This window comes from Alternaria viburni (assembly GCF_023758015.1).
Source record: "Alternaria viburni strain BMP 2772 chromosome Unknown scaffold_28, whole genome shotgun sequence".
NCBI classification, from domain to species: domain Eukaryota; kingdom Fungi; phylum Ascomycota; class Dothideomycetes; order Pleosporales; family Pleosporaceae; genus Alternaria; species Alternaria viburni.
In genome coordinates this window covers 289027-314819 of record NW_026055797.1, presented here as the reverse complement: position 1 = coordinate 314819, position 25793 = coordinate 289027, and the positions used below count along the sequence as shown (strand labels likewise).

Below are 25793 nucleotides of genomic sequence, written 5' to 3'. Positions count from 1 at the left end.
CGGCCTTTAACCGGCTTGGACAATCGCATACTCACCGAGGCTGAAGTGGCACCCTCGCTTTCAGCAAAACGCATGATGGAGTCGGTTGTTTAGTCCAAGAGGGTGTAGTCAGGTGTTTCATCGGCGTAGCTCCGAAATGTCGAGTGCGGGCGCGTGACGCAAGGCGGTCTGGTGGAAATGTCAAAGAACACACGTCGAACATACAAAACGATGCTACTTCCCTGTGCTTCAAAGTCAGTAACAGATACATCCTGACTCGCAAACCATCATCATCATGGTCCATTCGCATCCACTCCTTCTACCGCTGTTCGGCACGGCCGCAAGTGCGGCAAACTTGTGGGCGACGCACTACTCCGGCACCATCAACTACCTGTCGTTCAACAGCAATGCCTTGACCCTCAGTAGTTCAGCCTCTACTGGCAACAAGCTGCCTAGTTGGATTACGTATGACAGTGCTGGAAAGGCGCTCTATATTCCAGATGAGGTCTTCCAGGGCCAAGGAGGCGGAAATTTGGTATCCTTCTCCACGGGTGCGAACGGCAACGTCACATCCATCGGAAAGGGCTCTACACCTCAGGGTGTGGTTGCGACAACGCTCTATGGTGGTCCGGATGGAAGAAGTTTCATCGCGAACGCCCACTAGTAAGTCAGCACCCTTGAGTAGACGAGAATGTTACTAACCAGCAAAAGCCAAACTTCGCAGTTGACGACCTTCAAGCTGCCATTGACTGGCGGACAGCCGCTTCAGACAATCAAGTACACTGGTAAAAGTGTCAACCCTTACCGACAAGAAGCTCCCCACCCGCATCATGCTTTTGTGGACCCGTCTGGCGACTTCTTGATCGTACCTGATCTCGGAACCGATAAGATCAGGATCAACAAGATCGACCAGACAACTGGCAATCTTACAGAGTGCGGTGCTGCTTTGCCGCCACCTGGAACAGGACCAAGGCACGGCGCCTTCTGGGCACCGGCAGGAGCGAACTCGCGCGTTCGCCGGGCTGCAGATGGCACAGTGCTCTTCATCGCCAACGAGCTCTCCAACAGCGTGTCGGCATGGGCGGTGTCATACCCTGCATCGGGAGGCTGCATGTCTCTGACCCTGAAGCAGACGCTCACACCTTACCAAGGTAACGCCACCGCCGTTTCCGGTACCAAGGTCGGCGAGATCAAGGTCAAGGGAAACTTCGTTTACACCAGCAACCGAAACGACAAGAAGTTCAGGCCAAATGACTCAATCACCCAATTCACCATCTCTCCTAACGGAAGCCTGACATGGACTGCCCTCACATCGTCCTACGGCACATACCCGCGTACTTTCGACATCAACAAGGCCGGTGACTTCGTCGCCATTGGCGATCAGACCACTTCGAACGTGGCTATCGTACCAAGAGATCCGGCGACTGGCAAGTTGGGAGAGCGCGTTGCGGACCTTAGGATCGGGGCTGCCGGCATTCCGGAGAACGAGGACGGTCTCAGCGCGGTTGTCTGGGCCGAGTAGGCGTCCGCTTGTTGATCATTGGGACTTCTTGTATATACAATAACTTTCGTATAAATCATAGGGTTGCGCAGGCTGATTGCGATTTCACGATGACGCGTTCGTCTGCAATGAGGGTGTGAAGAAGGAAGAGCGCGTGGAGCTTGAGTGTTGCCAAGACGCTAACCCGGGTGCCATTTCCTTGCGCGTCAAGACTCACACTCATGCTTCCTTGTGCATCCAGAACACGTCTTACTAGCTGCCAAATACGACTCTGTTATCAGGTTCATCCCGAAGAAATCCAAAGATCCGCAGTGCTCACTCGCAATACCAGCCTCTAACTGCATCTCATCGAAAGTCCAGTCATACCTGCCGTCCATCAAAATGAAGACTGACAGTTACCTTAATCTCTGCCTCGAGCAGGCCGCTAAGTCGCCTTTGCGCTACCGCCATGGGGCAATCATAGTCCGCGGCGGTAAAGTCATTGGTCAGGGCTACAATGATCATCGCTCTGGCTTCGACGGTGGTGCCCTGAAGACCGGGCGCCTTCCATTGCGCGCGACGAAGCGAGAGATAGGTGAGCCGAAAGGTCATGTGAATAAGACGTTTACACCTTTTGAAAGCATAGGTGGTGGAGGAAAGCTCGCCAACACTCCGTTGTCTATGCACAGCGAAATGATGGCGATCCACTCAGCTCTCTCGGCTTCCAGCACGCTGGCTTCTAGCGCGGTGTCCTCCGAAAAACCGTGCTTTAAACTATCGGGTGATTCTAAACGAAAGTCACGACTACGAAGGGAAGCAATCAACTCGTACGTCAAAGCCATCTGCGAGGCGGCACTGGCCCAGTCCACCGCGGCCTCTGGCAGTGCCCAGTCCGGTGTTCAAGAGTGGCGATTTGAATCCTCTGCATCTGGATCGCGCGAGACTGAACCTTGTGTTTCACGACCAGGAGAAGAACGAGAACGTGGCCTTATCGGAAGTGAACAGTACGGAGAAACACCGCCTGAAGAACGGGAAGAATCATCATCACAACGTTGGCAACAAGTACAACAATGGACAACACAAACACAATGGTCGACAACATGCGCGTAAGCAGACCATTGCAGCTCCGTGCTATAATCGGACTACAGCTTCGAGCGGTTTTGAAGCTTCTCCGTCGCCGGAAGTGCCATTCAATAATCGTGATAAAGCCGGGAAGGTGCGTTTTCCAAGCTCTGTTATCACACATGCTGACGGTCATAGAATGAGAGACAGAATCCCCCAACCGCCAGGAGTCAGCCAATGCTCATGCCGAAGGGACAGAATGGACAGAGTTCTCGCAATCTCAAAGACAGGACCAAGAGCCCACGTTTGAATGGAGCCGATCTGTACGTCGTAAGACTGGGCTGGCAATGTGCGCCGAAGGTGTGCCGGGAAGAGCCAGACGAAGACGCCGCAACGCTACCTCCATCGCGCCCTGCCACAGGTTCATTGCACGACGAGCTCACCAGTCCAGAGCCGGCGAAGCCAGCACGCACCAAGCATCCGCCGTCTCCAACAAAGGATGAGAAGCGACCGACCGTCCTGGCTTCCCGACCCTGCTACCGATGCATATCCTACATGGCGTCTGTGGGCATCAAACGCGTTTTCTGGACCGATGACAGGGGAGGATGGGAGGGCGCAAAGGTGCGTGATCTGGTCGATGCGCTTGACAACATGGGGTCTCAGTCGCCTACTGGTGCTTCGGCGGCACTCAACAGCGTCTTTGTCACAAAGCACGAGGTGCTGATGCTGCGCAGGATAATGGGGGACAGCTAAATCCGGACACACCGTATACTATGATGACAACATACAGCTTCCGATGGCCTCATGTGTGTCTTCATCGCGTTTGTGCTCCCAGCAAGCGGCATTCAAGATGGTTAACTCTATAGCAAGCGGATGCTCCATATACAAATACCTAAGTGTCTCCCAGCAGACTTGTTCCAATTTTTCAAAGCACTATGGTTGAAATCCACAAGATCGAGTTTGTCGACAGCTGTCCCGTTCTTCCCTCGACTGCTCCACGTAATTGCCCTCACATCATCGACCTGGGTTCCCACAGAATAACCGAGGGCGATTTTGTTACAGATATCCAGATACAAGATGCAGTCGTCACGGTTCTTAATGCGGTCTCCAGCGATACTCTTCTGAATTTCCTCGCGTCTACGGGGACATTCCGAATCGAGTTTGAACCCAGATTCGAGCCTCGCGGTGCTCGTGTTATCTTCATCAAGAAAGGAAACCACGTTTTAGTAAGCCACGACTCGTCAAAAACTGTAAGAATACACTTCACTAACAAGTTTTGTTCAGATCGGTCAGTATACCGTTGATGCAGCACGAGATATGTTTGACTTTAACATAATTATTCGTTTTACTATCCAAAAGAGCAGAGCCTGGACGGTTACGCATGCAGCTTATCGCGACTGCTTCCCACAGGACTGGGACGAAGTCTGGGCGGGAAGGACGACCAATGATGACTTCTTGATCGCTTCCCACAGGACTACGGGAGGAGACGCAACGAGGGGACCTCTGCTCAGGAAGTTCGCTGACTGCTTGTTGGTTGGAAAGTATTGGGACACTGCTCGATGGACTTGGACGACCACTTTTGGCTAGAGACACGTTGTTGTCAGTCAAGTAATTGAGTACAAGAGATATCGCGGTACACATTTTGGATGCCGGGAGCTTTAGTTGGGTCTTCCATGACTTCACCGTTTCACGGATAACTCACATTACTTCAGTAAACCGTGATCTTGGGGTATTCCCATATCTGACCGTCTTCAAATTCCTCAGAGGAAGCTGTCAAAGATTGGACCGATACATCAATATTGAACTCGCGTCTAGCCATACGAGTGTGCCTGCCTAATCAGGCTGCCGAGTATTTTTCTTTTAGGGGCCAAAAACATAACTGATTCCGATGATTGACCGAAAGTGGAGAATCCTCGCTCACCTCGACTTGCGCGTACTATCATTGCCGTTTGTCTCTTCCCTTTGTGGTCCAAGCTTTTGGTACGAAATCAAAACAATCTTGAACCAAGATTTCCTTCCTACACCACACACGACAACCTCAGAAATCAGACACGATGGTATCCGCTACCAAATCCGACGGCACTTTTTCCGAGCCCGTCCATCTACTCGATCGCCTCCACGATGGTCACGACAATGATCACGACGATGGTAACGACGCAGGTGTCGACGATGATTACGAGATCGGTGAACCCAGTCTCCTTCCCGTACCGTTCCTCAACGTCTATGAGCATTTGCCTGCCAGTGCATCCGCAAACCACCCGCACATCATTGATACAGACCTGTGCAAGCTGGAATTCTGCGACGAGGCCGCAGTCGCCACTGTGCTCTACAAGATCTCGAAGGACACTCTGGGGCAGTTCCTCGACAAGCGCACTACATCTTTCAAGCTCATCCAGTGGAGGGAAGGCCCCCTCAACAATGAATTCAAGCTCGTCATTTGGAAGGAGGGAGCTCAAGTTCTCGTAAGTGGTGGTACCAGACACACTTGAGATCTCATTGCCATGCTGATAAATTTTTTCCGTTCTAGGTAAGCTCATACCTTGAGCACGTCGAGGAAGACCTTCTAGAATGGGAAAGCGTCATTCGTTGCACTGTCAACTCTGATGGCTCTTGGAATCTCATTTCGGCCACCTCTGCGGGTAGATCTACTAGACGAGGGCTTCATCATGTATGGTCAGGCAAGTTCATTCGGACCCGCTGGAGCAGCGAAATCGAGCGCAACGCTTGTGGCACAAAGGAAGAGTTTGCCCATAGTTTCGGTGAGGGCATGATCAACTTCCAGTGCTGGGATGGCGAGATAAAGACCAAGTGGGACATCGCGACCACCATGGCTCTCTGATACATCTTCGTCTTCACGGAGGGTGCAGTACCTACACTCATCTCCGCTGGCTTACACTTATGCACGAGCTTGGAAGAGGAGGCAACTCTGGTTGAGCCTTTGTTCAGATGAGCTGCCTCATTTACAGTTCAGAGTACCGTGGTAGTCTACAGCTTGAGGATTTATTATCACAAAGCTGTCATCAACTCTCATATGTGTTCTGGTGAGCCTAGATTTATTCAAGGCCCAACAGTGGCTTTGCTCCCAGTATTTATGAGCTACGAGGGCAAGTTTCAATGGTGGTCGCTCTTTGATCTCACTTTCGCTTTGTCAATGCAGGCTAGACCGAGCTCGATGGTACTCTCTTTTCTGCAACACGGCAACTTGCTCCAAAGTCTTGCAACTTGTAATCTCAGGTTACCACAGACATGTGTGCTAATCGGTACGTCACCTCTTTTCTCACCGTCGCACCTTCCTCCGGCTCTCACCGACCTCGCCCGCTAGCGCTAATTGTGTGGCCCGCATGGCAAACGCCTACGCGCTTCACATAGAGCAGCTTCTTCACCCATTATCTTTCATCGATCCTCATCAGACTTCATGCTCACCATTCCTCTTTCATAGATCTCATCGCTCACCGGAAGCTAGCGTGCCCAACTGTTGTACTCATACATCTTGTACCATGCCGGTAACTACGAGATTCAGACGCTTGCAGCTACAACCTTCTGACTCTGACAACCACCCCGAACAAGACACACGAGATCTCTCACAACCTGTCAACCGCACCGCTACAATGACTACTCATCACGACAGCACTCCTATGGAGATCGACATCGAAACCAGCGGTCTTCCATCCCCGGCTGGCACCGACATCCGTCCCGAATCGCCGGGCAAGAGTGACTCTGGCAAGAGCGATAGCAGTACATCTTCATACACGGATGACTTCGAGACCTTGCCATCAAGCGGTCCGGCCAGCCACGCTCATATCCTCGATCTCGGCGAGTATGCTGCGTCTATGAAAGAAGGTGGGGCGCTCAAGCTCCAAGATGCTGTTGTCACCGCTCTCTACAACGTCTCGCCTGCCACTCTCAAGTCATTTGTCAGCCCGACCGTCAACACCTTCAAAGCTGTATTCGGTAAGAAGGACGTTCAGCTAGTCATCTGGCGTAAGGGTCTAGAGGTCTTCGTAAGTCATCACATGAACCTCCAAGCAGGCAGTCGCTGACACCTCTCTAGATTGGCACCTTCGAGCACCACACGTCAATGAAGGCGTACCGTTTCGAGCACGTCGCCGGCTTTCTCATCGGCTACGATGGCTCTTGGCACCTGAAGGTCACGGCGAGCAACGCGTACTGCGCTCCAAAGTGGCCAGATGTCTGGGCGGGCAAGTTCGAGTGCCATGGCGGCGTCGCGAAGATGACCATCGAGACTCAGGAGATGGAGATGGCGAAGCGTGCTTCTGCTTTGGCAGCTGCGATGATCAGTGGTAGATACTGGGAGCTGAAGACGGATGTCAAGATGACTTGATGCGAAGCCGGCATCATTGAGCGGAATCGGTCGGAGTTGTTTGGAAGGATATAATCTGGGATCTATTTGATGCGTAACATGCGATGTCTCGAGACCTGAAGGCTTATCAGCAGGTAGTGAGCGACTACTATATTGCCACGACGGGGATGCTGTATAGTGAGCGAGCTTCACTACGATAAAGTCAGCCGGGACGATCTCGACTGGAAGACGAGATGTAATAAACAAAGACACAGCTATCAGCAATCATGTTCCCTGCTTATAATTCTATCTTGAAGCCCTCCCTCATACCTTGTGTGCACCATCTTCTTCCATTTCGAAAATTTCCGACCTCACCTTTACCTCTCCAACAGCCTACATCGTCCACTCTCAAGGCCTTTGAAACCCACAGCACCAATCATACAGCTCCTCCAATCCCCCAATACTCCATCAAATCCACTCTCAGAGCCCATAGTCCAACGGTAAGACACCCACATCTTAAACCGCGCAGGGCTGCCATCGCATCGTCTCAGCGTGCGAACGAACAAGGCTGAGAGACCGTCTGAGCTTCCGCCAATTGAATTTCAAATCCTCGGGCTGTGTGCCCAGTACACAGCCTAATCTTATGAGCTTCGCCAAGTGAAAGCCGATGACAGTTTTCGAATCCAAATTCCGCCTCCGCCAAAGATGACCGATAGCACACAGCCTTGCCGAGATTGTGGGGGATCCGCGTTCAAGTCGCGGTGGGCTCATTCCTTTTCTTTCTTTTTGCTGTAGGTTGAAGGATATGGTTGGGGTGGTGGTGTCCTTTTTGTTGTTGGGTGGTCCAGATAGGTAAGTGTAGAGATAGAGGCGGTGGAGTAAGAGGCGGGTGAGTTAGTCCCAGCGAATATCGACCGCTCCAAACGCCTACGCACACAATTAGCATTCATCTTTTAACATCCCTTTTCTCTACGTACCAGACCCATGACCGCATACTATTCAAGCCCTCCAACTCACCCCTCTTCCATCAAAACAGCAAGAGCCCATGGTCCAATGGTAAGATACCCGCTGCTTATATGTCGGCCGACCAAGATCGTTTGAGTGTGACGAACACCAAGATATGACCAAGATTCTTACTAAGATTCTGACTAGGAGTCCTACAAAGATCCTTAGAAAGAATCCCACCAAGAATCTCATACCAAGATCGTGAGAAGCTGACCAAGATTGCGGGAGATCCGCGTTCAAGTCGCGGTGGGCTCAATTAATTTTTGCTGGGTGTTCGCGTCATGTGTGCTGTAGGTTTACTGCCCTTCTTTTTTGTCGTAGATGGGTAGACGGAAGCGGTGAAGTTAGAGGTGGGTGAGTATATGGAAACGCATATCGAAACCTGGCCGTCAACAAGCTTCTAGAAATCAAGAGAGGATAGCAATGAGATTCATTGTATCCAACAACAGTACCTAATAATAACATGCAAAGTCGCGAGCGTATCCAATCCGCTCAAACGATCAACGCGGTGTATCCAACAGCATGTCTATCCCAAACTCCACTCGTCAACGCCGGTCGTCTAATGCATATGCCAATGCGAGTAAGCAAGCTCAATGCGTGAAATCAACGAATCACCAACTCCCAGGTCCAAAGGTTTCGCCTTTGGGTACTTCCTTGTACGGGCAGGCTTGCCAGTCACAGCCCTTTGGATAGTGTTAGCACGTGTATGCGATAAAGACAGCTTGTATGTGGCTGACTTACCTGTTTGTAAACTTCCGTACCCCACCACTTGAAGTTACTCATCCAACCGGGGTACACAATGCCAAAGAAGATGACCACAACACCAAACGCAAGGCCGGAGTCCAAGGCCGCGCTAAGCATCATGTTGTACTTCTTCCACCACGCGTTCCTCCGGTTGCGAATCTCGTAGTTGAAGATGTAGCACACAATCGCCCAAACGGAGAAGTTGAGTCCGGTGGCCGGTGGAATCCAGCTCAAGCTACCGAACACGACGGCGAGGTTGACTTTACTGAGGATGGACTTGCGGCTGCCGCGGGCGAGGTACCAGAGTATGACGGGTGCGATGGCGCCGATGGGGAAGGCCCAGATCAAGTGTTGGTAGAGTGCGCCGGGACCGAAGAACTTCCCTGGTCCGACGACACCCCAGAGGATACTTCCGTTGAAGTGAACGCGGGCGATGGGGCAGTTGAAGCCGTTGATGGCTGAGGGTGTGCAGATGCCAGGGATGTTGTTCAGCATCCAATTGAGAACGCCGATCTGAGTTAAGCTGGAGATGATGGTGACGGAGAGTTGGAGCTTGAAGAGGATTCTAGGTGGGATCTTCATGTAGTGACCGAGCTTGAGATCGGAGGCAAACTTTAGGCCTTGGGTCGCTGAGATGTAGCCAAAGGTCGTAAAGACCATGTTTGCGACGGGTCGACCGGGGAACACAACACCGCAGATTAGCTGGCAGATGAGATAGATGCTGCTTTGTTGGTTCGTGATGGCCATGACGATGCCGATAGGGACGAAGAGAACGGCACCGATGCCAAGTGCTAGCAAGAGACCGTACCAGGGTAGGTGGACAGGATAGTACTCGACGACGAACATGCCGACAGCAGCCATGCTGATGCCAGTCAAGAGGTACCAGGTTATCGGCACATCTTCGTATTTGCGCATGAGTCGATTGTGCACATCTTCCGCAGATAGCAGGTCTTCCACGTCTGGGTCTGAAGTCGTGCTGGGCCTGTGTCGCAACATTGCAGGTGAGGAGGGGTGGCTGTTGTTGTCGGTGCCATTCACAAGTGGCTGGTAGTCAGCTGCTGATTCTTTTCGGATCTCGGCCCAAGAGCGACGCCATTGCCTCCAGATATCCTTTCCGTACCAAAGGCCAGTGTGCGAAAGCAGAGCTGTAAGACCAGCGAACTGCAAGGCGTAGCTCAATACGTAAGTAATCGGGAGGTAGACGCGGCTGTATTGCTTGTACGCTTCTTCGTCGAAGAGGAAGTTTTCGGTCAAGATCTTGCTGACGTCGTACGGCTTGCCGCGATTATCCCATACGGCGGATGAAAGGATGGGCATGTAGGAAGAGTAGAGGACGTTCTTGTAGTCTACAAGCTGTCAGCACAAGTAGCCAAACCTCCTGAACTACTTACACATGATTGGTGCTGCAATCCACATCACGCCTACAAGGCCTCCAAGAATGTTCATAGCAGCCCAGAATGGTGTAATCAACGGGGAGCCGATGTATGCGATTTGCGCCCAGTCGAAAGTCACTGGGAATAATCCAAGACCAGATGAGATTCCGAACTGCTCAGGTTAACACACTGTCTACTCAGACAGGCAACAAAACGTACCAGGTTGGCAACAACAACGCTCTTTGGCGCGAACCAAGTGATGACATTGAAATAACTCAATGCTGGGAATAGAAGACCGGGTAGGAAGTAGAATGCAACGGATCCCATGAATATGCGCGAGAAGAACTTGCGTGGAGCGATGGTCCAGCCATCGGCAGGCTTGTTCTCATCTTTATGTAACGCGGTGAACATGGCGGTTGATACCAGTGTGCTCGGCCAGATCATGCCGCTGGGACGGACCAGGTAACGTCTGGTGATACCGGCAAGGGAGTAGCCAAGTATTTGTGTGGAGAGGATAAGCAATACTTGGTACATGATGCCAAGGTCTTGCTTGTAGAACTTTACTTGCTCAACGATGACCTTGAATTGTCAGCATAGCATACTTGGCTGCATAGATGATACTTACATCTGTCGCGAAGGCAAAGCCGAAGGATACATTACTGCTGACATATACGCAACAGTGTTCCTTCTCATTCCAACGGCCTTGGCCTAGCCAGAGCCGTAACCGGCGTTTCCAAGTGGCTTTTGCCTGTGGAGGATGCGATGTTGTTTGAGAGCAACCATCGACAAAGGTTTCTTCAGGATCGTCGTGTCGTTTGAAGAGTTGGTCCCAGAGTAGACCGAGGGGGTGGACGAGTAGTAGTGCAATAATAGGAGTAAGGCTGACGCTAGGGTATCGTAGGGAAAAGAACAAGTTGGTTGAAGAACCGGCAATGGAAAACAGAATCGATAGGAACCACATGCGCGGGGTATCAATGGATAGGGAGAGGTCGTCGGTAGCAGCGACGGATGCCCTCACTTGAGCGTAGGGCGAATTATCGGACGGGCTACCCTTCATATCGTGTAAATCGTCGTCCTCGGAGGATTCATTATCGTCTAGCGTACTGCTCGATGAGGTTGAGTTGTCAAACAGTGGCGCGCCAGCGGTAGAAGGATCAAGACCGCTTGCGTTGAACCTAGCTTCAAAGTCCTGGCCACTAGAGGCTACACCGAGCGTCGTGCTGCTACGACTGGCGTCACCCGTCCTGCGTCGTGACTTGGTAGCGCCTGGAAGGATTGGCTCACTCCGTGTCGAATCATTTTGGTGGTGATCCGAAAGTAGTGAGGGTTCACTATGCGAAAGTCTGCTCTTTCCTTTTTTCTTTCTTGAGTTTTTAATCACGTTATTTTCATCAGACTCCTCTGGACTGGAGGAAAGAATAGGTAGGCCGCCATATGAACCTGAGGTTGGGGTCAGCACGTGTAGCGAATGAGGTTCTGTGCGCCGTGTGCATCGTTGCTCCTGTGCACCCGTCCAAGGCCGAGGGGCGACTGACGACCATGGCGCTTTACAAGGAAGAATAGTTTGCGTACCTGTTCCCTGCGCCGGGCTCGATCTCACCAAGAGAGGTACTCTTGACATTGCTGTCTTGACGGATCGTGTAGGAGTCTCGGGGCGACCAGCGGGCGAATCAAGATCGTCATCAGAAGGGGTTTCGGACGTGGCTATGTTCCTTGCTTTCTTTGCTTTGTCAGGCAGAGGCTGCAACTCGTAGCTGCCTGGCGAGACGGGAGGACGGTCGTGTCGCGTGTTTCCAGAAGGATGGGCAGGCGAGAGAGCAAGCGACGAAGATGACCCGCACCCGTCCTCGTTAGCCATATGTATGGGTGGGTGCCCGGGTGTGGCCAGGGGCGCGTGTACAAGTGCTCCGTTTGTCGCGCCAAAGCGGCCTCGCGCGACGTCGGAATCAGATGATCAGATAAAACCACCGGCAGCCATGTGTTGGGCCTCACGCTTTTCGATGATCTGATTAGATGGAAGCGCGGGAAGCGGTCCAGAATTAGGTCAATGATGGAATACTGCTTGAGTCATCCAATGGCGAGTGCAGTGTCTTCACGGTAAGCGGTTAGATCCGGGCGACGATGTGGAGTTCCCAGGAAAAAAGCCTCGCACGCTCCCGCGCGCGCGAGCCGCCTGCATACCATCACACGCCTGCATGCTTCAAAATCCCGGCACCCTTACAGACCAAGACTGATTGACATCTGCACGTCCGAGCGAACAGAGCCGCAGCGTTTGCATTCGGAGTTTTACATATTTCTACGGATTCCCAACGCTCAACGTGACGTCACCTCGTTCACGTCAACGTGACCGGGTATCCCCACGTGGTTTTCGGCTTTACGACCAGCGGTGAGGCCCTCAACCATCGCAATAGCGCCCTCGGTGTCGTCCTTGTTGTAGAGGAACAACCCCTGTAGCGCTGCAGTACTCACCGAGTCGATGAGGCCCAACTCCCTCACCTTAGCCATAAATCTCTGCTTCGCTTGCCCGCCTGCATCGAACTCTGCATAGAATCGGTCCCAAAGCTGCTCGATTTGGAACTCTGTTGCTTCACCGAGTCTTACCGTCATGTCCACGCGCCCAGGTCGGATGAGCGCTTCGTCTAGTCTTTCGACGTGGTTTGTAGTCAGGAAGATGATCCGCTCCTCAGCACTGGCAACACCGTCGAGAGCGTTGAGCAGCCCGGAGAAGGTGACCGAGGCGCTAGCAAATCCGTCTGCACCAGGCGTCTTACGGTTCATGAATGCGACGTCAACATCTTCCAGCAGCACTACAGTCCGTCGCGGGACTTTGGTCAGCAGATGGTTCAACCTATCGTCTGTGAGACCACGCTCGCTGACATTCAAAATGGCAATATTGAAGTCGAGATGCCCTGCAACAGCCTGGATGAAGGAGCTCTTTCCTGTGCCCGGCGGCCCATACAACAAGTAGCCACGCCTATATGGTATGCCGCGGTCTAGGTACCACTTGCGTGATGCGATGAAAGCCTCCATATCCTCTACAATGCGCTCCTTGACGCCGCGCTCAAGGACCACCGAATCGAGGGGCCGCTTCCGCTTTGCGTCGCCAAAGGGCTGCCACATGGTGCCCATGGAGTTGTATATGACAGTCTTGCCCTCCTGCGACTGCTGGTATATCTGGTGCGCCTCGGCGAAGATGTCTTCGAAGACGTCGCGGTGCGAGTAGAGGGTCGTGAGGTTGATCGTCTCGAAGGGTACGCCATCCTTGACGTTTAGGCTGTTGCGCTCTCGCTGCCTATCGACGAGGATGAAAGCATTCTTGTAGCGCAAGAAGTGCTTGCCCGGCCCCGGTACGAAGGAGAAGTGGGCGGCGTGCGAGGGCCCATCTTGCGGCGTGTACGTCTGCACCTGGAGGTGGTGCATGCGCGGGTCGATGCGATTGAGGACCTTGGAGAGGACGCCGTTGCGCACGAGTGGCCTGGTGCCGGCTTGCTGTGCGCGGTGGTAGTTGGTCATCCATTGGAGGATCCAGGGATAGGCGTCGTCATGGCGAGTTATTTCGAGATCGACGAGCATGCGGCGGCGCACAAACGCGGCGCCGTGTTGGAGTCCCTTCTGGCCCGTCCGCGCCGCAACCCCAAGCGCTGCGAGACCGAAGCCCTATGGCATCAGTGAGCACACGTCCAGCAAGCACGCAGTGGCCCCGGGGTGAATCATACGGCGGTGAAGAAGGGATTGTCGGTGATTTGCGACCAGGGCGAGCTGAGACCCGGGCTGCTATTGCCGGCAGCGATCTGCTTGGCCAGCTGGTGTTGAGGCGTGTTCGGTTCCATGAGCGGCGGAGAGGCGCGCCTGTCCAGAAATTTGATACGCCATGGACGCTAGCGGGGGATCAATGCCGCTACGCCGCGCCCATTCGTGCCTATCACCATGTCGCACGCAACCGATGGGTGTCGCACAGCGCTTGTTTGCAACGTGGAAGGTTGGTCGACGTATTTTCGTCACACCATCAGGGGGTTGTGCAAACGGCGCAGAAAAAGAAACATAGACGTTGATAATGCTGTATACATAGATGCACAGGGCTGCATAAGCAATCCGGGGTCGCGTCGCGGAAGGCCTTCCATGGCGCCTTCCCAGCCCTGTGGAGTTGTGGAGCGCTAGGGCGAGCTTGGACCTGCTGCCCGTCACTGATAACTACCATAGCCTGCCCAATTCACTGATCAACACCCCGAAAGCACGTTGCGAAGCCATCTTCGGCCCCGAGCACCGCGCTCTTCTTCACCTATAAGCCATGGCCACCGTAACCATAGGCAAATCCTATTTCGACGCTCTTCTACGCAAGTGAGTGCACACTATCATGACCTGGTTTATGCGCCGGCCTGTTTGCTGATTAAAGTTTTAGGGCTGAATTCGTCGGTATTCCCCAGGCAGTGGCTATGCATCTGACTCCGGCAGAGCTGACTCTTATCAACAGCATACTTCCAACCAGCCTGTCAGCTACGGCACTGATCTCTCTGACAATGTCACCATCAGCAAGGCAGAACATGAGCACATGGTACGTTTTACTGCACCCAACATCACTCCGAACTTTCAAACTTTGTCCACCACCCCTCCAGCTCACTCTGTTTTCTGTATTTATGTGCAAAAATGCTAACGATCCATTTGCCCACAGACCCAAGCAGTGCGAGAGTACCGTACGTACATCCCTGCTCCAGCGCAATACTATCTGTTTCTGACCGTGTCTAGACCTTCTCAAGAGCGCTCTATTCCGTGGAGGCCTGACGAACGAAACCTTGGATACACTGCTGCAGGGCGAGAATGGGGCTTCGAACGAAGAACCGTCTAGTTACGATTATGAATCGCAACACACACAGGCCAGATCGCAGGCTACTCCTGTAGCAGCGCCTGCATCAGCTCGTTACCCAAAAGGGTCCGACTATACCTCTGCCAGCCATGGACTCCACCCTAGACCTTCAGCATCGTTCCATCGAGTCGTCAGCTATGGGGAATCCGAGTCTTTCACCGGCGACCCAGACAGTCCACCCGACGAATATGACGATCTGAACCGCGGACCAGCCCAGCGTATACCACTCCACGATCAGCGCACTGTGCTAATCACCAACCTTTCCGAGCGTACCACACATAAGGACCTGGCCAGCATTGTCCGTGGCGGCAGACTGCTGGACATATTCCTCCGCAACGACAGATCTGCAACGGTATCTTTCATCGAAGGAGCTGCCGACTTTCTTGCTTATGCTAAGCGTAACGACATATATTTACACATGAAGAGGGTGAGATACGCACCTACCCCAAGGCATGAAAGAAGCTGACCATGCTAGCTTGAATTCCGTTGGAGCGACCGACAATTCCACGTACCACCGCACGTGTCCAACAAGATCACTGGCGGCGCTACGCGAAACCTTGTTGTCCGAGGCGTTGCAGGCAAGGTCACTACAGATCAGATCCGTGACCATCTCGACCACATCCACAACCTCATCGTGGTAGACGTCTACTTCAAAAATGGCGATGCGTACATCTCGACCAACTCTATCCACAACGCTCTGTTCGCCAGGACCTGCATGATGTCGCGTACAGTATACAAGGGCATGCGCATCGAGTACTATCCGGATGAATGCGCTGGACCGCTACCTCAGCCCAAAAAGGCCCACACTCCCGTCACTCGCATGCCTATGAAGCCTGCACCTTTGGTCAACCAGTATGCTCTTCTGGATACCGGGTCCGACGATGGGTCAGATTCTGAAGAGGAGTTGTACAGGACCAACGGTGTGCAAGTCGATGGTTACCATTGGGCTGACAGTGTAGTAGCATGAACATTGCCGATGGAGGTTCATCGCCTGTCAGAGCTCGACCCATTCCCTGGGGTCGACGAGGAGTTACAGTAACTTGATCCGGCCTTTCTGTTCTGTCAAGTTTCTTCGCGTTGCGGCACGTTTCAAAGCAAGCTAAGGAAAATTTCACCTACCCGGCTACATTCTTCATGCGAAGAGAGGGAAGCCACGAGTGAAGTCGTGGCGATCAGAATTACAACATGGGTATTTTTACGAGAAGAAGAAGGTCGTGTCGTGCAGCCCTCGACAGGTGTTGGTTGGAGTATGCTTCTTTTCCTATATAGATACCCCTCGGCTACTCTGGAATATGATTATCTTACTTACAACACGTTGATCCCTTCACGCTCCAAGGAGACGTCCATGATCAGCGTTTTGCCGGGATGGTAGACATGCTCACCCCCTGGCAGAAAGCTTGTCGCTTTTAGCGAGCACTAGTCTTGCATCGACGCGCATGCGTCAGCTATGTCATACGCCTTTGATTAGCCTCACTTCGTAGATCACAACTTCACCACAGATATCGTCCTGAATTAGTTGATCTATATCAACAAACTTCGTCGAATCAATATGGCGCCGACGATCAAAGTTGCTGTCATCCAACTCTACCCAGAGGTATCTCCTCTACCCCACATCATCTTGATTGCCCATCATGGTCGACCACATCTACAACCATCAGCATCAGTTTCTAACATTAGCTAGCCCCTACAACCAGAGCACAATTTCAACAAAGCCGTTTCATTCATCCGCTCAGCAGCAGCTCAGGGCGCCGAACTCGCTGTCCTACCCGAATACCACTTGACAAGCTGGAAACCAAACGATCCCGAGTTCCTGAAGTGCATCGAAGAATGCTCCGGCTACCTAGAGAAATACTGCTCCCTAGCCAAAGAATGTAACATCTGTAAGTATCACTCCAACCCTCATCATCCCCCAACCCCAAGACTAAGCTCCCCCCTCACTGCAGCCATCGTGCCCGGCACAATCGTAGAATCCCACAAAGAGAACTCTGCAGCGGAAGACAAACTCCTCAACGTATGCTACTACATCTCACCCTCAGGTTCCATCGTGGGAAAATACATCAAAAAGAACCTCTGGGGCCCTGAACGCAACCACCTCACCGGCTCCCGCCACGACCCTCACGAAGTCTTCGACACACCCATCGGAAAAGTTGGATTGCTCATATGCTGGGATCTCGCCTTCCCAGAAGCGTTCCGCGAGTTGATTGCCAAAGGCGCGCAGATTATTATTATACCCACTTTCTGGACGCTGAATGACTGTAATGCGGAGGGTCTGGCGAGGAATCCAGCGGCTGAAGCATTGTTTCTGGATAGTATGCTGACGGCACGGGCGTTTGAGAATACGTGTGCGGTTGTTTTTGCGAATGCGGGGGGTCCGCCGGGGATGGGGTATGCGGGGTTGAGTCAGGTTGCTGTGCCTTTTGTGGGGGCTTTGGGAAAGTTGGGTGGTGCAGGCCAGGGCATGTGTGTTGTGGATTTGGATATGCAGGTCTTGGAGGATGCGGAGAGTAATTATCAGGTCAGGGCTGATATTGCGAGGGGAGATTGGCATTATGTTTATAGGCATTCGGGAGAGGGGAAGCCTTGAGTGAGGATGTGGCGCATCAACACGATCTCTTTGTATTATCTTCAGCATCATGTTTGATAGGTATAGGTAGGATGTATACTCGGGAAAGCACTAGTCTCGATCTGGACATTCTTTGCTGCGGGTTTCGATCGAGGGCGTAAAGTTCAATAAACGAAATGTATTCCATTTGGTCAATTCAATCTACTCTCGGCCAACATCGGGCTCCTCCAAATGCGCCCAAAAGTCGCAAATTCGCAAAGACATGGTATCTGACAAAAGTTCGCGGAAGCAACCGGTGAACTCCTACGCGCAGCGCGAACGGGTGCCTAGTAGCGCGCAGCGCCAGCCCCTCTCCCAAACTATTGAACGCCGATCAATATGGCCAGAAGCTCGATTCACCACCATGGCACCATCTTCCTGCGCCTAACGCAGATGTCTCGATTCAATCGCATGCTGGGCGTCGACTGGTATCTCCGGGTCGCATGTCGGCATCCGTCTCTCATCTCAGCTCTGGCCACTACCACTGGCTTCGCTGTCGGACCTCTCGTCTTTGCGGATGTAGCCTATTTCTCTCGTCGAGACGCCGTGTTCGTCCGTACTCCAAGTCTCGCCAACGACAATGACCCTCGTTTTCCCAGTTTCCAAAAACTTTTCCTCGTCTCTCGCTAGCTTGGCTGCATTCTCCGGGGCGTAGATTCTTCGGTAGAATTCTTGGAAGCGGGCTTCGCTGTCAAACGTCATTTCTGCAATGCAGTCACAGTCCAGCTCGTTCATCTCGCCCCTTAGCATCAGCGGCGGTCGGTCGGGATTTGCCGGTCCTCCGAACCCCTTCCGCGATATCCGCGCGAGATAGCGACGTTTGAAATCGATCGGCCAGCAGGAGGCGAGCAGCGAATGGGCGAGGGGGATGTGCGTGTGCTCATAGTGGTCTCTGAACTCTTCCGAGGTAAGGTCGTGGTTGCGCGTGATGAAGAGGACGATGGTGTACGTCATATTGGAGGGTGGGAAGCGAGTCAGAGGGCAGGAAGGGTCTTGACTGCGACGAAAAGGGTAGCGTGGGTGGTAAAGACAGTAGTAGGGTTTTGACAGCGGCGTGGCTTCCAGAGGGTCTAGGGACAGAGGAACGGCAGGCTTTTGTAGTTTATCAGCCACACTCGATGCGAAGACATCATACTGGCACCGGGCGCGCCTAAAGCCTCCGTTATTGATGCACACAGCTACTCGCCCTCTAGGGCGAAACTACGGACCCGGCGCCGGTAAACGACATGGGCTCGCCATACTTTCTCAACGCCGTCACGACACCCAGCGCTGAGGATATGGCCGGTGAGTCGAATCAGGACGTGTCAAAACAGCAGGATGGCCGTGAGGATTGAGTGGAGTGGACCTCTGCGCACTGCCCCTCACAGCGCTGATCCCGGTCGCGCCTGCCTGTGCCCTCTGCTTGGGCGCGCTATCGATAGCAGACTGCCGCTAGCAAACGCACAGAACGCCAAATTTCGTGACAAAGCGGGGAGCAGCACCACGACACGACATTCACCCCCCGTACAAGCACCCGTGCCGTCGCCCGAACGAACACCCAACATGAGTCTGCGCGAGCGTGTCCCGCCGCAGTACCAGAATGGCGACGCTGCCAGGCGTGCGCCGGACGACGACTCGGACGTCGAGGAGGAGGCCATGGCGAACGACTACCGCGAGCAGGTCCAATACGACGGCATGGAGGACCTCGACCGCATGCCCTCGATGAACAGCAACCAGGACATCCACGCGCAACTGCAGGCTGCGGCCACCCCCCTGGAATTCCAGGCCACGCTAGAGACCAAGTTTGCGAGTTACGACAGCTACTGCAACCTCTTCCACTACATCCTGAACTCCGAGGGCCCCGTTGACCTGGAAGTGCCAAACGTAAGGAATACGGAAAAAAGGGGAATATAGCAGGGCTAATCGCGCATAGTACTACTGGGCGTGGGATGTCATCGACGAGTTCATCTACCAGTTCAACAGCTTCTGCAGCTACCGCCAACGAGTCGCCCAGAAGAACGAGAACGAGGAGGAGATTGCGCTCCTGCGCGAGAACCCAAACACATGGGGCTGCTACAGCGTCCTCAACGTCCTGTACTCGCTCATCCAGCGGTCACAGATCAGCGAGCAGCTGGCGGCGATGAAGCGGGGCGAGGACGCGAGTCTGTACGCCGGAGAGTACGGCAACAGGCCGCTATACAAGATGCTGGGATACTTCTCCATCATCGGTCTGCTCCGCGTGCACTGCCTGCTCGGAGACTTCAGCCTCGCGCTCAAGACGCTCGACGACATCGAGCTCAACAAGAAGGCCATGTTCGCCCGCGTCATGGCCGCCCACTTCACCACATACTACTACGTCGGATTCTCCTACATGATGATGCGACGATACTCGGATGCCATCCGCATGTTCAGCCACATCCTCGTCTACGTCTCGCGGACAAAGAACTTCCAGAAGAACGCGCAGTACGACTCGATTACCAAGAAGAACGACCAAATGTACGCACTTGTCGCCATCTGCGTAGCCTTCCAGCCCACCAGGCTCGACGACACCATCCACACTGCTCTGAGGGAGAAGTACGGCGAGCAGTTCAACAGGCTGCAGCGCGGCGGCCCCGAGTCTCTTCCCCTCTTTGAGGAGCTCTTCCGTACCGCCTGCCCCAAGTTCATCAGCCCCACGCCTCCCGACTTCGACAACCCAGAGGTCAACATTGACCCTGTTGAGCACCACCTCCGTATCTTCATGGACGAGGTCAAGAACAACATGATGTCGCCCACCGTCAAGAGCTACCTCAAGCTCTACACAACCATGGATCTCAAGAAGCTCGCTGGATTCTTGGAGGTAGAGCCAGAGAAGCTGAGGTGCTGGTTGCTCGTCAACAAGCAGAGGAGCAGGCAAATAAGGTGGGCCGAGGGTGGTCTGTTGGATGGTGACATCATCCAGGCCAGCGACCTCGACTACGCAATGGAGGGTGTAAGTACAACACATCTGGAACGTGAGACATCTGCTAACGATTACCAGGACCTCATTCACGTTTCAGAGGCAAAGGTCGGCAGGAGGCTCGTAGACTGGTACCTCCGCAACTTGGCCAGGACGTACTAGAGGATCACGGGTGTTTTCTGAGAGCGACTATTCACATTCGGGCCCACACAATAGAGCATTGCGCTTGGAGTTGAAGGATTTCATGGGTATCCAAAAGCGTGTTTGCAAAATCTAAAGATACGCTTAGGCATGGGGAAGGCGAAGATAGGGTCCAGGTCGCGATCTTCCACGATTGGACACCGCCCGCCGTGCGCGACGAGCGGGCCGGAGGATGGACAGGATGAGCGAACGAGCAATGAGTTGAAGAATACCAAACAAACTTGCAGACTTCAAACACATATCAATAAGTGGACGCGACGTGGTGTGAATGTTTGTAACTTCAGCTTGACATCGTCACATCATGTGGGGAAACAAGGGTTCAGCCTTCGTAGCAGACTGGTAGATGCTAGCGCATTGAGTGGACATGGCTGCTCTGCCGTAATCTTCGCTTCTGTCCGACCAACACCATCCAAACGATCATTGACAAGCAATTCCGGTTAAAGCGCATCGTTCGGAGCAAGCACGTCCGGATGATCATGGCGATGGAGTGAATGTCCCTGCCCCTCTCGGTCGCTCGTGCGCTCCGCAGATGCACTTTCCTCCCATCCACCGTACTCGGAACCACCACAACAACGCCCAGTAATTGAGATCAGTCTCGCCTCCACAATTAGCCACCAGCTGCTTCTTCGATAAACATTGCAAGACAGCGCGTCTCCTACGGGTCATCAACGCCTCCACGTCCACCACACCCAGCGCGACTCGCACCCAGACAAGCACGATGGCCCCGGATCTGAACAAGGTGCCAACCAACACAGGCAACACTTCGAGCACGCAGCCAGCTTCAGGCTCCTTGTCACGTCAGACATCGTCACGTCAAGCATCTACACCGGGCTCTAGGCGAGCATCGCAGATGGGCCCCCCGCCGCTGCCTCTCGCATCGCCTGGCGGCACCCTACCACCGCCCCAGTCAGCATCACATCATGTACATGGCTTTCCGCCTCTCAGCCCCAGCGCGAGCGGCTACGTCCAGGCGAGCGTCGACTCAGCAGGCGTTCCCATGAGACACCCACGCCCCATGACACAAGCAGAACTGCACCTTGAGCTCGAGAAGGAGCAGGAAGCCGTCGTCAACCGTTTGACGCGAGAACTCTCGGCTTTGCGCGCACACTCTGCGTCTGTAGCCTCCAACACGTCCATGTCCAGCGCCGCCGACTCCTCCGTCGCACACGCTGAAGCTCACACCGGACCTATGCATCCCACATCCTCGCGCCGCCACCGCAGCTCCTCGAGCGTCTCCCGCAGCGGCCTACCGCCAGGCCACGTTCCCCACCGTTACTCCATCTCCTCCCAGCCTGCGACGGGCGATGCTGCCCAGCGCGACCACCGCAGCTCGAGCGTCGTCAGCACCCCACGCTACGAAGAGGTGGCACAACACAAGGCGGAGCTGGAGGAGGTCAAAAAGGAAAACGAGGCCTTGAAACAGCGCATTCGTGATCTCGAGCGCATGATCAGAGGCGGCAATGACGCCGCTGACGGTCAGAGGGGTCGGAGGGGTGCACCGCAGTCGCAGAGCAGCGGGGTTGGCAATGCTTCTGATACTGTGCAAGCAGCTGCTAATGAGACAGCAGGGGTCCCCTAATAAAGCTGTAAATAGGGTGAAGGAGATGTGTTCGTAGGGTATCAGTGAGAAGGATTGTTAATAGCGCAGGCCAGGCTCACGTTGCATGTGCGACGGAATGGAACAGGGTTGTTTCCGCTATATCTTTACTTGTCGACATGGAGTTTGAGCGATCAGGCATGCTATGCCATTCGGCATCCATACGGGCGGACATTTTATTCTAATTCAACCATTCTCATCGATCAGTCAATCAATCAAACCAAATCAAAGTCTACTTCCGATGCGATCGCAAAGATAACAACCCCGAATCTCCTTTACTCCGCCCATTACCATCCTTATCACAAGCTTTGCTTCTTTCCCGCCCAACACGGCATGACGGGATATCCGTAGATCCATCCAGGGCTAGACAACTAACGCCGCTGATCCTCACGATATGCACCTAACGGAACAGCATCCCAGCGTCGATCTCGTTGTCCCCTTCTGACTGCAGATCAGCGACGCGGGATGTGTGCATGTGAAGAGGGGGAGTCGTGATGTACGTAAGTGTAGGACACATTTGTGGCGTGATTTTGCGAGAGGTTGGGTGTGTTTAATGCCTCGTTTTTGAAGTGTTGTGTCGTGACGTGATGTGGTGGAAGGGACGAGGCGCCACGGCACGGGCGAGGGCATGGGGGCGTGAAAGCGTAAGCAGATAAGCAAAGCAAGCAAGCAAGAGCAAGTTAACGCCCCGCCGTGCCGTATGTACGTCATATCTTGTTTGAAGGTGGAACAGAACAGCTTTCAACCTTTAATGGGGGCGGGACTGCATCGGTCGGGGTATTTCGGGGTCGGGATATATACTGTGAGTGTGGAGCATCCATCAACTTTCGTTCTGTTTCGTGGTTGATTTATTGAGTTTGGAGATAATTCTGCGCGGAAGGTTATACATACCTATATTACAACAAACGGTACGTACTGTTAATGTCTTTTGCTCACATCACATCACATCATATCATATCGCTGTGCTTTACGACTTTATACTCGAGATCTGAAGAATGTTTGTTAAGAAATCAGGAACAGAACACCTACTTTCCGAGCCGTCGTACAACATGAATTGGCTATTCAATCTACGCGATCGATTGAGTGTGTTTGGGGAGAAGAAGAGAAGGAGGAGTAGCCAACACGTTGATGCCGGAAGCGATGGTATGTATATGGATAACATATCCCGGCCGATGTAATGTCTAGACTTGGAGAATGAAGTATCTACATGCTAACAAGAAACTTAGCTTTCCCATCGAAACCAGTAGAAACAACGGCACATAATCTCTCAACACACCCTCAACATCGTGCATCCGCCTCCCCTCCCCCACCTCCATCCTCCAACCCCTCTACCATATCCTCCGCACCACAGCGGCCACCCCTCCCACATATTCCCACCGACATCATCACCGCAACGGAGAAAGGCATGATAGGCGCCCCCTTCTGCAGCATACCGAGTGACTCGTCCACGACATCCAGCCAAGGGCATGAGTCTGAGGCGAGGGATGTGGTCGGAGAGGGGACGTTGCTGACGAGGGCGGAGGAGGCGTGTGGTGGGGAGGGGAGGAAGAGTAGTTGGGTGGGTGGGGAGAGGGAGGGCGGGAGGTGTGTTATGTTTAAGGGGGTTGATGTTTAGCTATACGGAGAGATGTGAGGTAGGCGTTCTGGTTTGAGGCGTGCACACTGAAACTGGATCTTTGAGGGGGATGGCTGTACGATAACGTGGAGGTCTTGATTGGAAGACATTTTCATGTCTCGGTTTTACGAATGGAAAGGATAACTTCCCTTCCTGTCTTTCCAATTCTTAGCTACCCCAATTCATGAACATCTTGAAGCGCGCAAACGTAGTAACAATGCCATCACAATCCCCTAAACCTCTCCTCAAACCCTCCTACTACCAGTCATCTTCCTATTCTCACTATGCCGCTTCGCCTTCAACGCATCCCGTCTCCTCTTCTTCCACGCGCGATTCAAATCACCCCGGTTTTCCCAGAACCACTTTTTAAACTCGCTCTCTGGCTTCTCTTCTTTACCACCAGCGGCCGCTGCGTTCTCTTCCTCTTCTTCTTCATCTTCTTCCGCGACCTCAGCTAGCTTGGCTTTGGCATTTGCGCGCGTATTCTGAGATAGGCGTTGCTCGGCGAGGGAGTCAACGTCGCCCATGTCCTCGTCGTCGTCGGCTTCTTGGCTATTCTTGCGCCAGTCGAAGGAGAAGCGGCGGCCGAGGCCGGCGGTGTCGGGGGTTGGTGCTGCACTACGGAGGCCGCGCCATTCAATGTCTCGTTGAGTGAAGGGGGTAGTGGGGGCCTCGTCGATGGGCTGGCCGCGCTCGCCGTCGACTTCCATTGTGTCTTCGTTGTTGTCGAAGAAGCTGAAGGAGGTGTCGATTGGAGTGAGCTTCTTGGTGGGAGTTGAGGTTGCGCCATCTGCGGGCTTTGCGCGTTTGAACAGCGCTTCGAGGGGGTGGACCTCTTTCTCTGAGGAGGTAGTTGGCTGGACTTCAGGCGTTTTCCTGCTTTCGACAGGTCGAGCGGGAGAAGATGCAGATGATTCGACTTCTGATTCTGATTCTGATTCTGACTCTGACTCGGAGGCAGAAGAGTCCTCATCTTCAGAAGAAGACGAAACTACTGATGAATCGTCATCCTCGGACTCAGATTCAGATGGCGGAGGAGTAGCTTTCTTCTTCTTCTTATCCTTCGTAGTCGCAGGCGTGGACGATTTGCCTGTTCCATCAATCCAAGCCCTCTGAGCCTCCGAGGGTGCGTCTACCAGCTCCAGAGCTCGCCTAGCCTTGGCCTTGCCAGTCTCAGGCTCAACAACGACACCGTCCTCGTCAACCCAGCCCTGACCATTGACGTAGTCGACTGCAGGCTTCGTTGACAGGGCGACCTGTGGCTGCTTCAGGAAGCTGGGAGTCTTGATGTTCTTCTCGAACTCGTGAACCACCACTTCATTTATCTTCGACTTGTTCTTTTCCTTTTTCTCCTTCTTCACCTTCTTCTCGTCCTTGTGCGCAACTTCGGTCGCAGCCACGGGTGTCAGCTTCGCCTTGAAGAGCAGCTCAGCATCCTTGGTGTACTTGGAAGGTTTCCGCTCCTTCTTCTCGTCCTTGTCACGCTTGTCCTTTTTGTCTTTCTTATCCTTCTTGTCCTTCCTGTCCTTCTTCGACGGCTCAGTCCAACCGCGCTTGACTTTCCTGTCGTCTGGCAGCTCTACACCTTCCAGCACGCCCTGCTCCCTCTTCTTCTTCTCTTTCTTCTCCTTCTTTTCTTTTTTCTCCTTCTTCGCGCGCTTCGAGGGGCGTTCGGTATCCGCCACCTCCTTCGCCGCGTCAGCCTCTGCCAGAGCTTTGCGCTTCTCAGGTTTCGCCATCTCTATCCGCACTTTTGCGCCTCTCAGGATTGTGCCGTTGAGCTTCTTCTTGATCTTTTGAGCTTCGGGTTCGGGTAGCTCTACGTAGCCGAAACCTTTCTCGGGGAAGGTCGCGACGGTATGGTACGAGATATTCTGCGCAGAGGGGAGGACAGACGGCGCGACGTAGACCTTGAGCAGGTCGGGGCGGAAAGGCGTAATGTGCAGGCGGACGACCTTGCTTTCGGGTTGCGCTTCGGAAGGGTTAGGCGCTTGTGCTGCTGGCATTGGGTCGCAGGTTCGCGCGCGTGCGACAGGTGGAGATGACTGTGCGCAAAG

General features: G+C 53.5%; 12 protein-coding genes across 12 annotated transcripts; 8 read left to right on the top strand and 4 right to left on the bottom strand.

Annotated features, from left to right (window-relative positions):
- Window positions 1–274: 274 nt before the first annotated feature.
- J4E79_010085 (uncharacterized protein) lies at window positions 275–1501 on the top strand (the record flags this gene model as incomplete). Its single annotated transcript, XM_049358925.1, has 2 exons — window positions 275–642; window positions 691–1501. 2 exons carry the CDS (start codon window positions 275–277, stop codon window positions 1499–1501), a joined length of 1179 nt encoding a protein of 392 aa, XP_049206658.1.
- Window positions 1502–2547: 1046 nt separating this feature from the next.
- Window positions 2548–3274, top strand: J4E79_010084 (uncharacterized protein; the record flags this gene model as incomplete). The annotated part of the gene is made up of 2 exons (XM_049358924.1): window positions 2548–2565; window positions 2720–3274. 2 exons carry the CDS (start codon window positions 2548–2550, stop codon window positions 3272–3274), a joined length of 573 nt encoding a protein of 190 aa, XP_049206657.1.
- A 1301-nt stretch (window positions 3275–4575) lies between these two features.
- Window positions 4576–5360, top strand: J4E79_010083 (uncharacterized protein; the record flags this gene model as incomplete). The annotated part of the gene is made up of 2 exons (XM_049358923.1): window positions 4576–4983; window positions 5049–5360. The coding sequence occupies 2 exons, from the start codon at window positions 4576–4578 to the stop codon at window positions 5358–5360; spliced, it is 720 nt and encodes a 239-aa protein (XP_049206656.1).
- A 769-nt stretch (window positions 5361–6129) lies between these two features.
- J4E79_010082 (uncharacterized protein) lies at window positions 6130–6863 on the top strand (the record flags this gene model as incomplete). Its single annotated transcript, XM_049358922.1, has 2 exons — window positions 6130–6522; window positions 6573–6863. The coding sequence occupies 2 exons, from the start codon at window positions 6130–6132 to the stop codon at window positions 6861–6863; spliced, it is 684 nt and encodes a 227-aa protein (XP_049206655.1).
- Window positions 6864–8437: 1574 nt separating this feature from the next.
- On the bottom strand, window positions 8438–11801 carry J4E79_010081 (uncharacterized protein; the record flags this gene model as incomplete). The annotated part of the gene is made up of 6 exons (XM_049358921.1): window positions 8438–8509; window positions 8568–9916; window positions 9962–10115; window positions 10163–10522; window positions 10569–11209; window positions 11516–11801. 6 exons carry the CDS (start codon window positions 11799–11801, stop codon window positions 8438–8440), a joined length of 2862 nt encoding a protein of 953 aa, XP_049206654.1.
- A 455-nt stretch (window positions 11802–12256) lies between these two features.
- On the bottom strand, window positions 12257–13773 carry J4E79_010080 (uncharacterized protein; the record flags this gene model as incomplete). The annotated part of the gene is made up of 2 exons (XM_049358920.1): window positions 12257–13600; window positions 13660–13773. 2 exons carry the CDS (start codon window positions 13771–13773, stop codon window positions 12257–12259), a joined length of 1458 nt encoding a protein of 485 aa, XP_049206653.1.
- Window positions 13774–14231: 458 nt separating this feature from the next.
- J4E79_010079 (uncharacterized protein) lies at window positions 14232–15771 on the top strand (the record flags this gene model as incomplete). Its single annotated transcript, XM_049358919.1, has 5 exons — window positions 14232–14281; window positions 14438–14495; window positions 14613–14634; window positions 14687–15231; window positions 15280–15771. The coding sequence occupies 5 exons, from the start codon at window positions 14232–14234 to the stop codon at window positions 15769–15771; spliced, it is 1167 nt and encodes a 388-aa protein (XP_049206652.1).
- Window positions 15772–16353: 582 nt separating this feature from the next.
- On the top strand, window positions 16354–17388 carry J4E79_010078 (uncharacterized protein; the record flags this gene model as incomplete). Its single annotated transcript, XM_049358918.1, has 3 exons — window positions 16354–16398; window positions 16486–16684; window positions 16748–17388. The coding sequence occupies 3 exons, from the start codon at window positions 16354–16356 to the stop codon at window positions 17386–17388; spliced, it is 885 nt and encodes a 294-aa protein (XP_049206651.1).
- A 483-nt stretch (window positions 17389–17871) lies between these two features.
- Window positions 17872–18360, bottom strand: J4E79_010077 (uncharacterized protein; the record flags this gene model as incomplete). Its single annotated transcript, XM_049358917.1, has 1 exon — window positions 17872–18360. The coding sequence occupies one exon, from the start codon at window positions 18358–18360 to the stop codon at window positions 17872–17874; it is 489 nt and encodes a 162-aa protein (XP_049206650.1).
- Window positions 18361–18948: 588 nt separating this feature from the next.
- Window positions 18949–20485, top strand: J4E79_010076 (uncharacterized protein; the record flags this gene model as incomplete). The annotated part of the gene is made up of 3 exons (XM_049358916.1): window positions 18949–19269; window positions 19319–20356; window positions 20405–20485. 3 exons carry the CDS (start codon window positions 18949–18951, stop codon window positions 20483–20485), a joined length of 1440 nt encoding a protein of 479 aa, XP_049206649.1.
- Window positions 20486–21242: 757 nt separating this feature from the next.
- J4E79_010075 (uncharacterized protein) lies at window positions 21243–22103 on the top strand (the record flags this gene model as incomplete). The annotated part of the gene is made up of 1 exon (XM_049358915.1): window positions 21243–22103. One exon carries the CDS (start codon window positions 21243–21245, stop codon window positions 22101–22103), a length of 861 nt encoding a protein of 286 aa, XP_049206648.1.
- A 1878-nt stretch (window positions 22104–23981) lies between these two features.
- Window positions 23982–25742, bottom strand: J4E79_010074 (uncharacterized protein; the record flags this gene model as incomplete). The annotated part of the gene is made up of 1 exon (XM_049358914.1): window positions 23982–25742. The coding sequence occupies one exon, from the start codon at window positions 25740–25742 to the stop codon at window positions 23982–23984; it is 1761 nt and encodes a 586-aa protein (XP_049206647.1).
- Window positions 25743–25793: the final 51 nt, after the last annotated feature.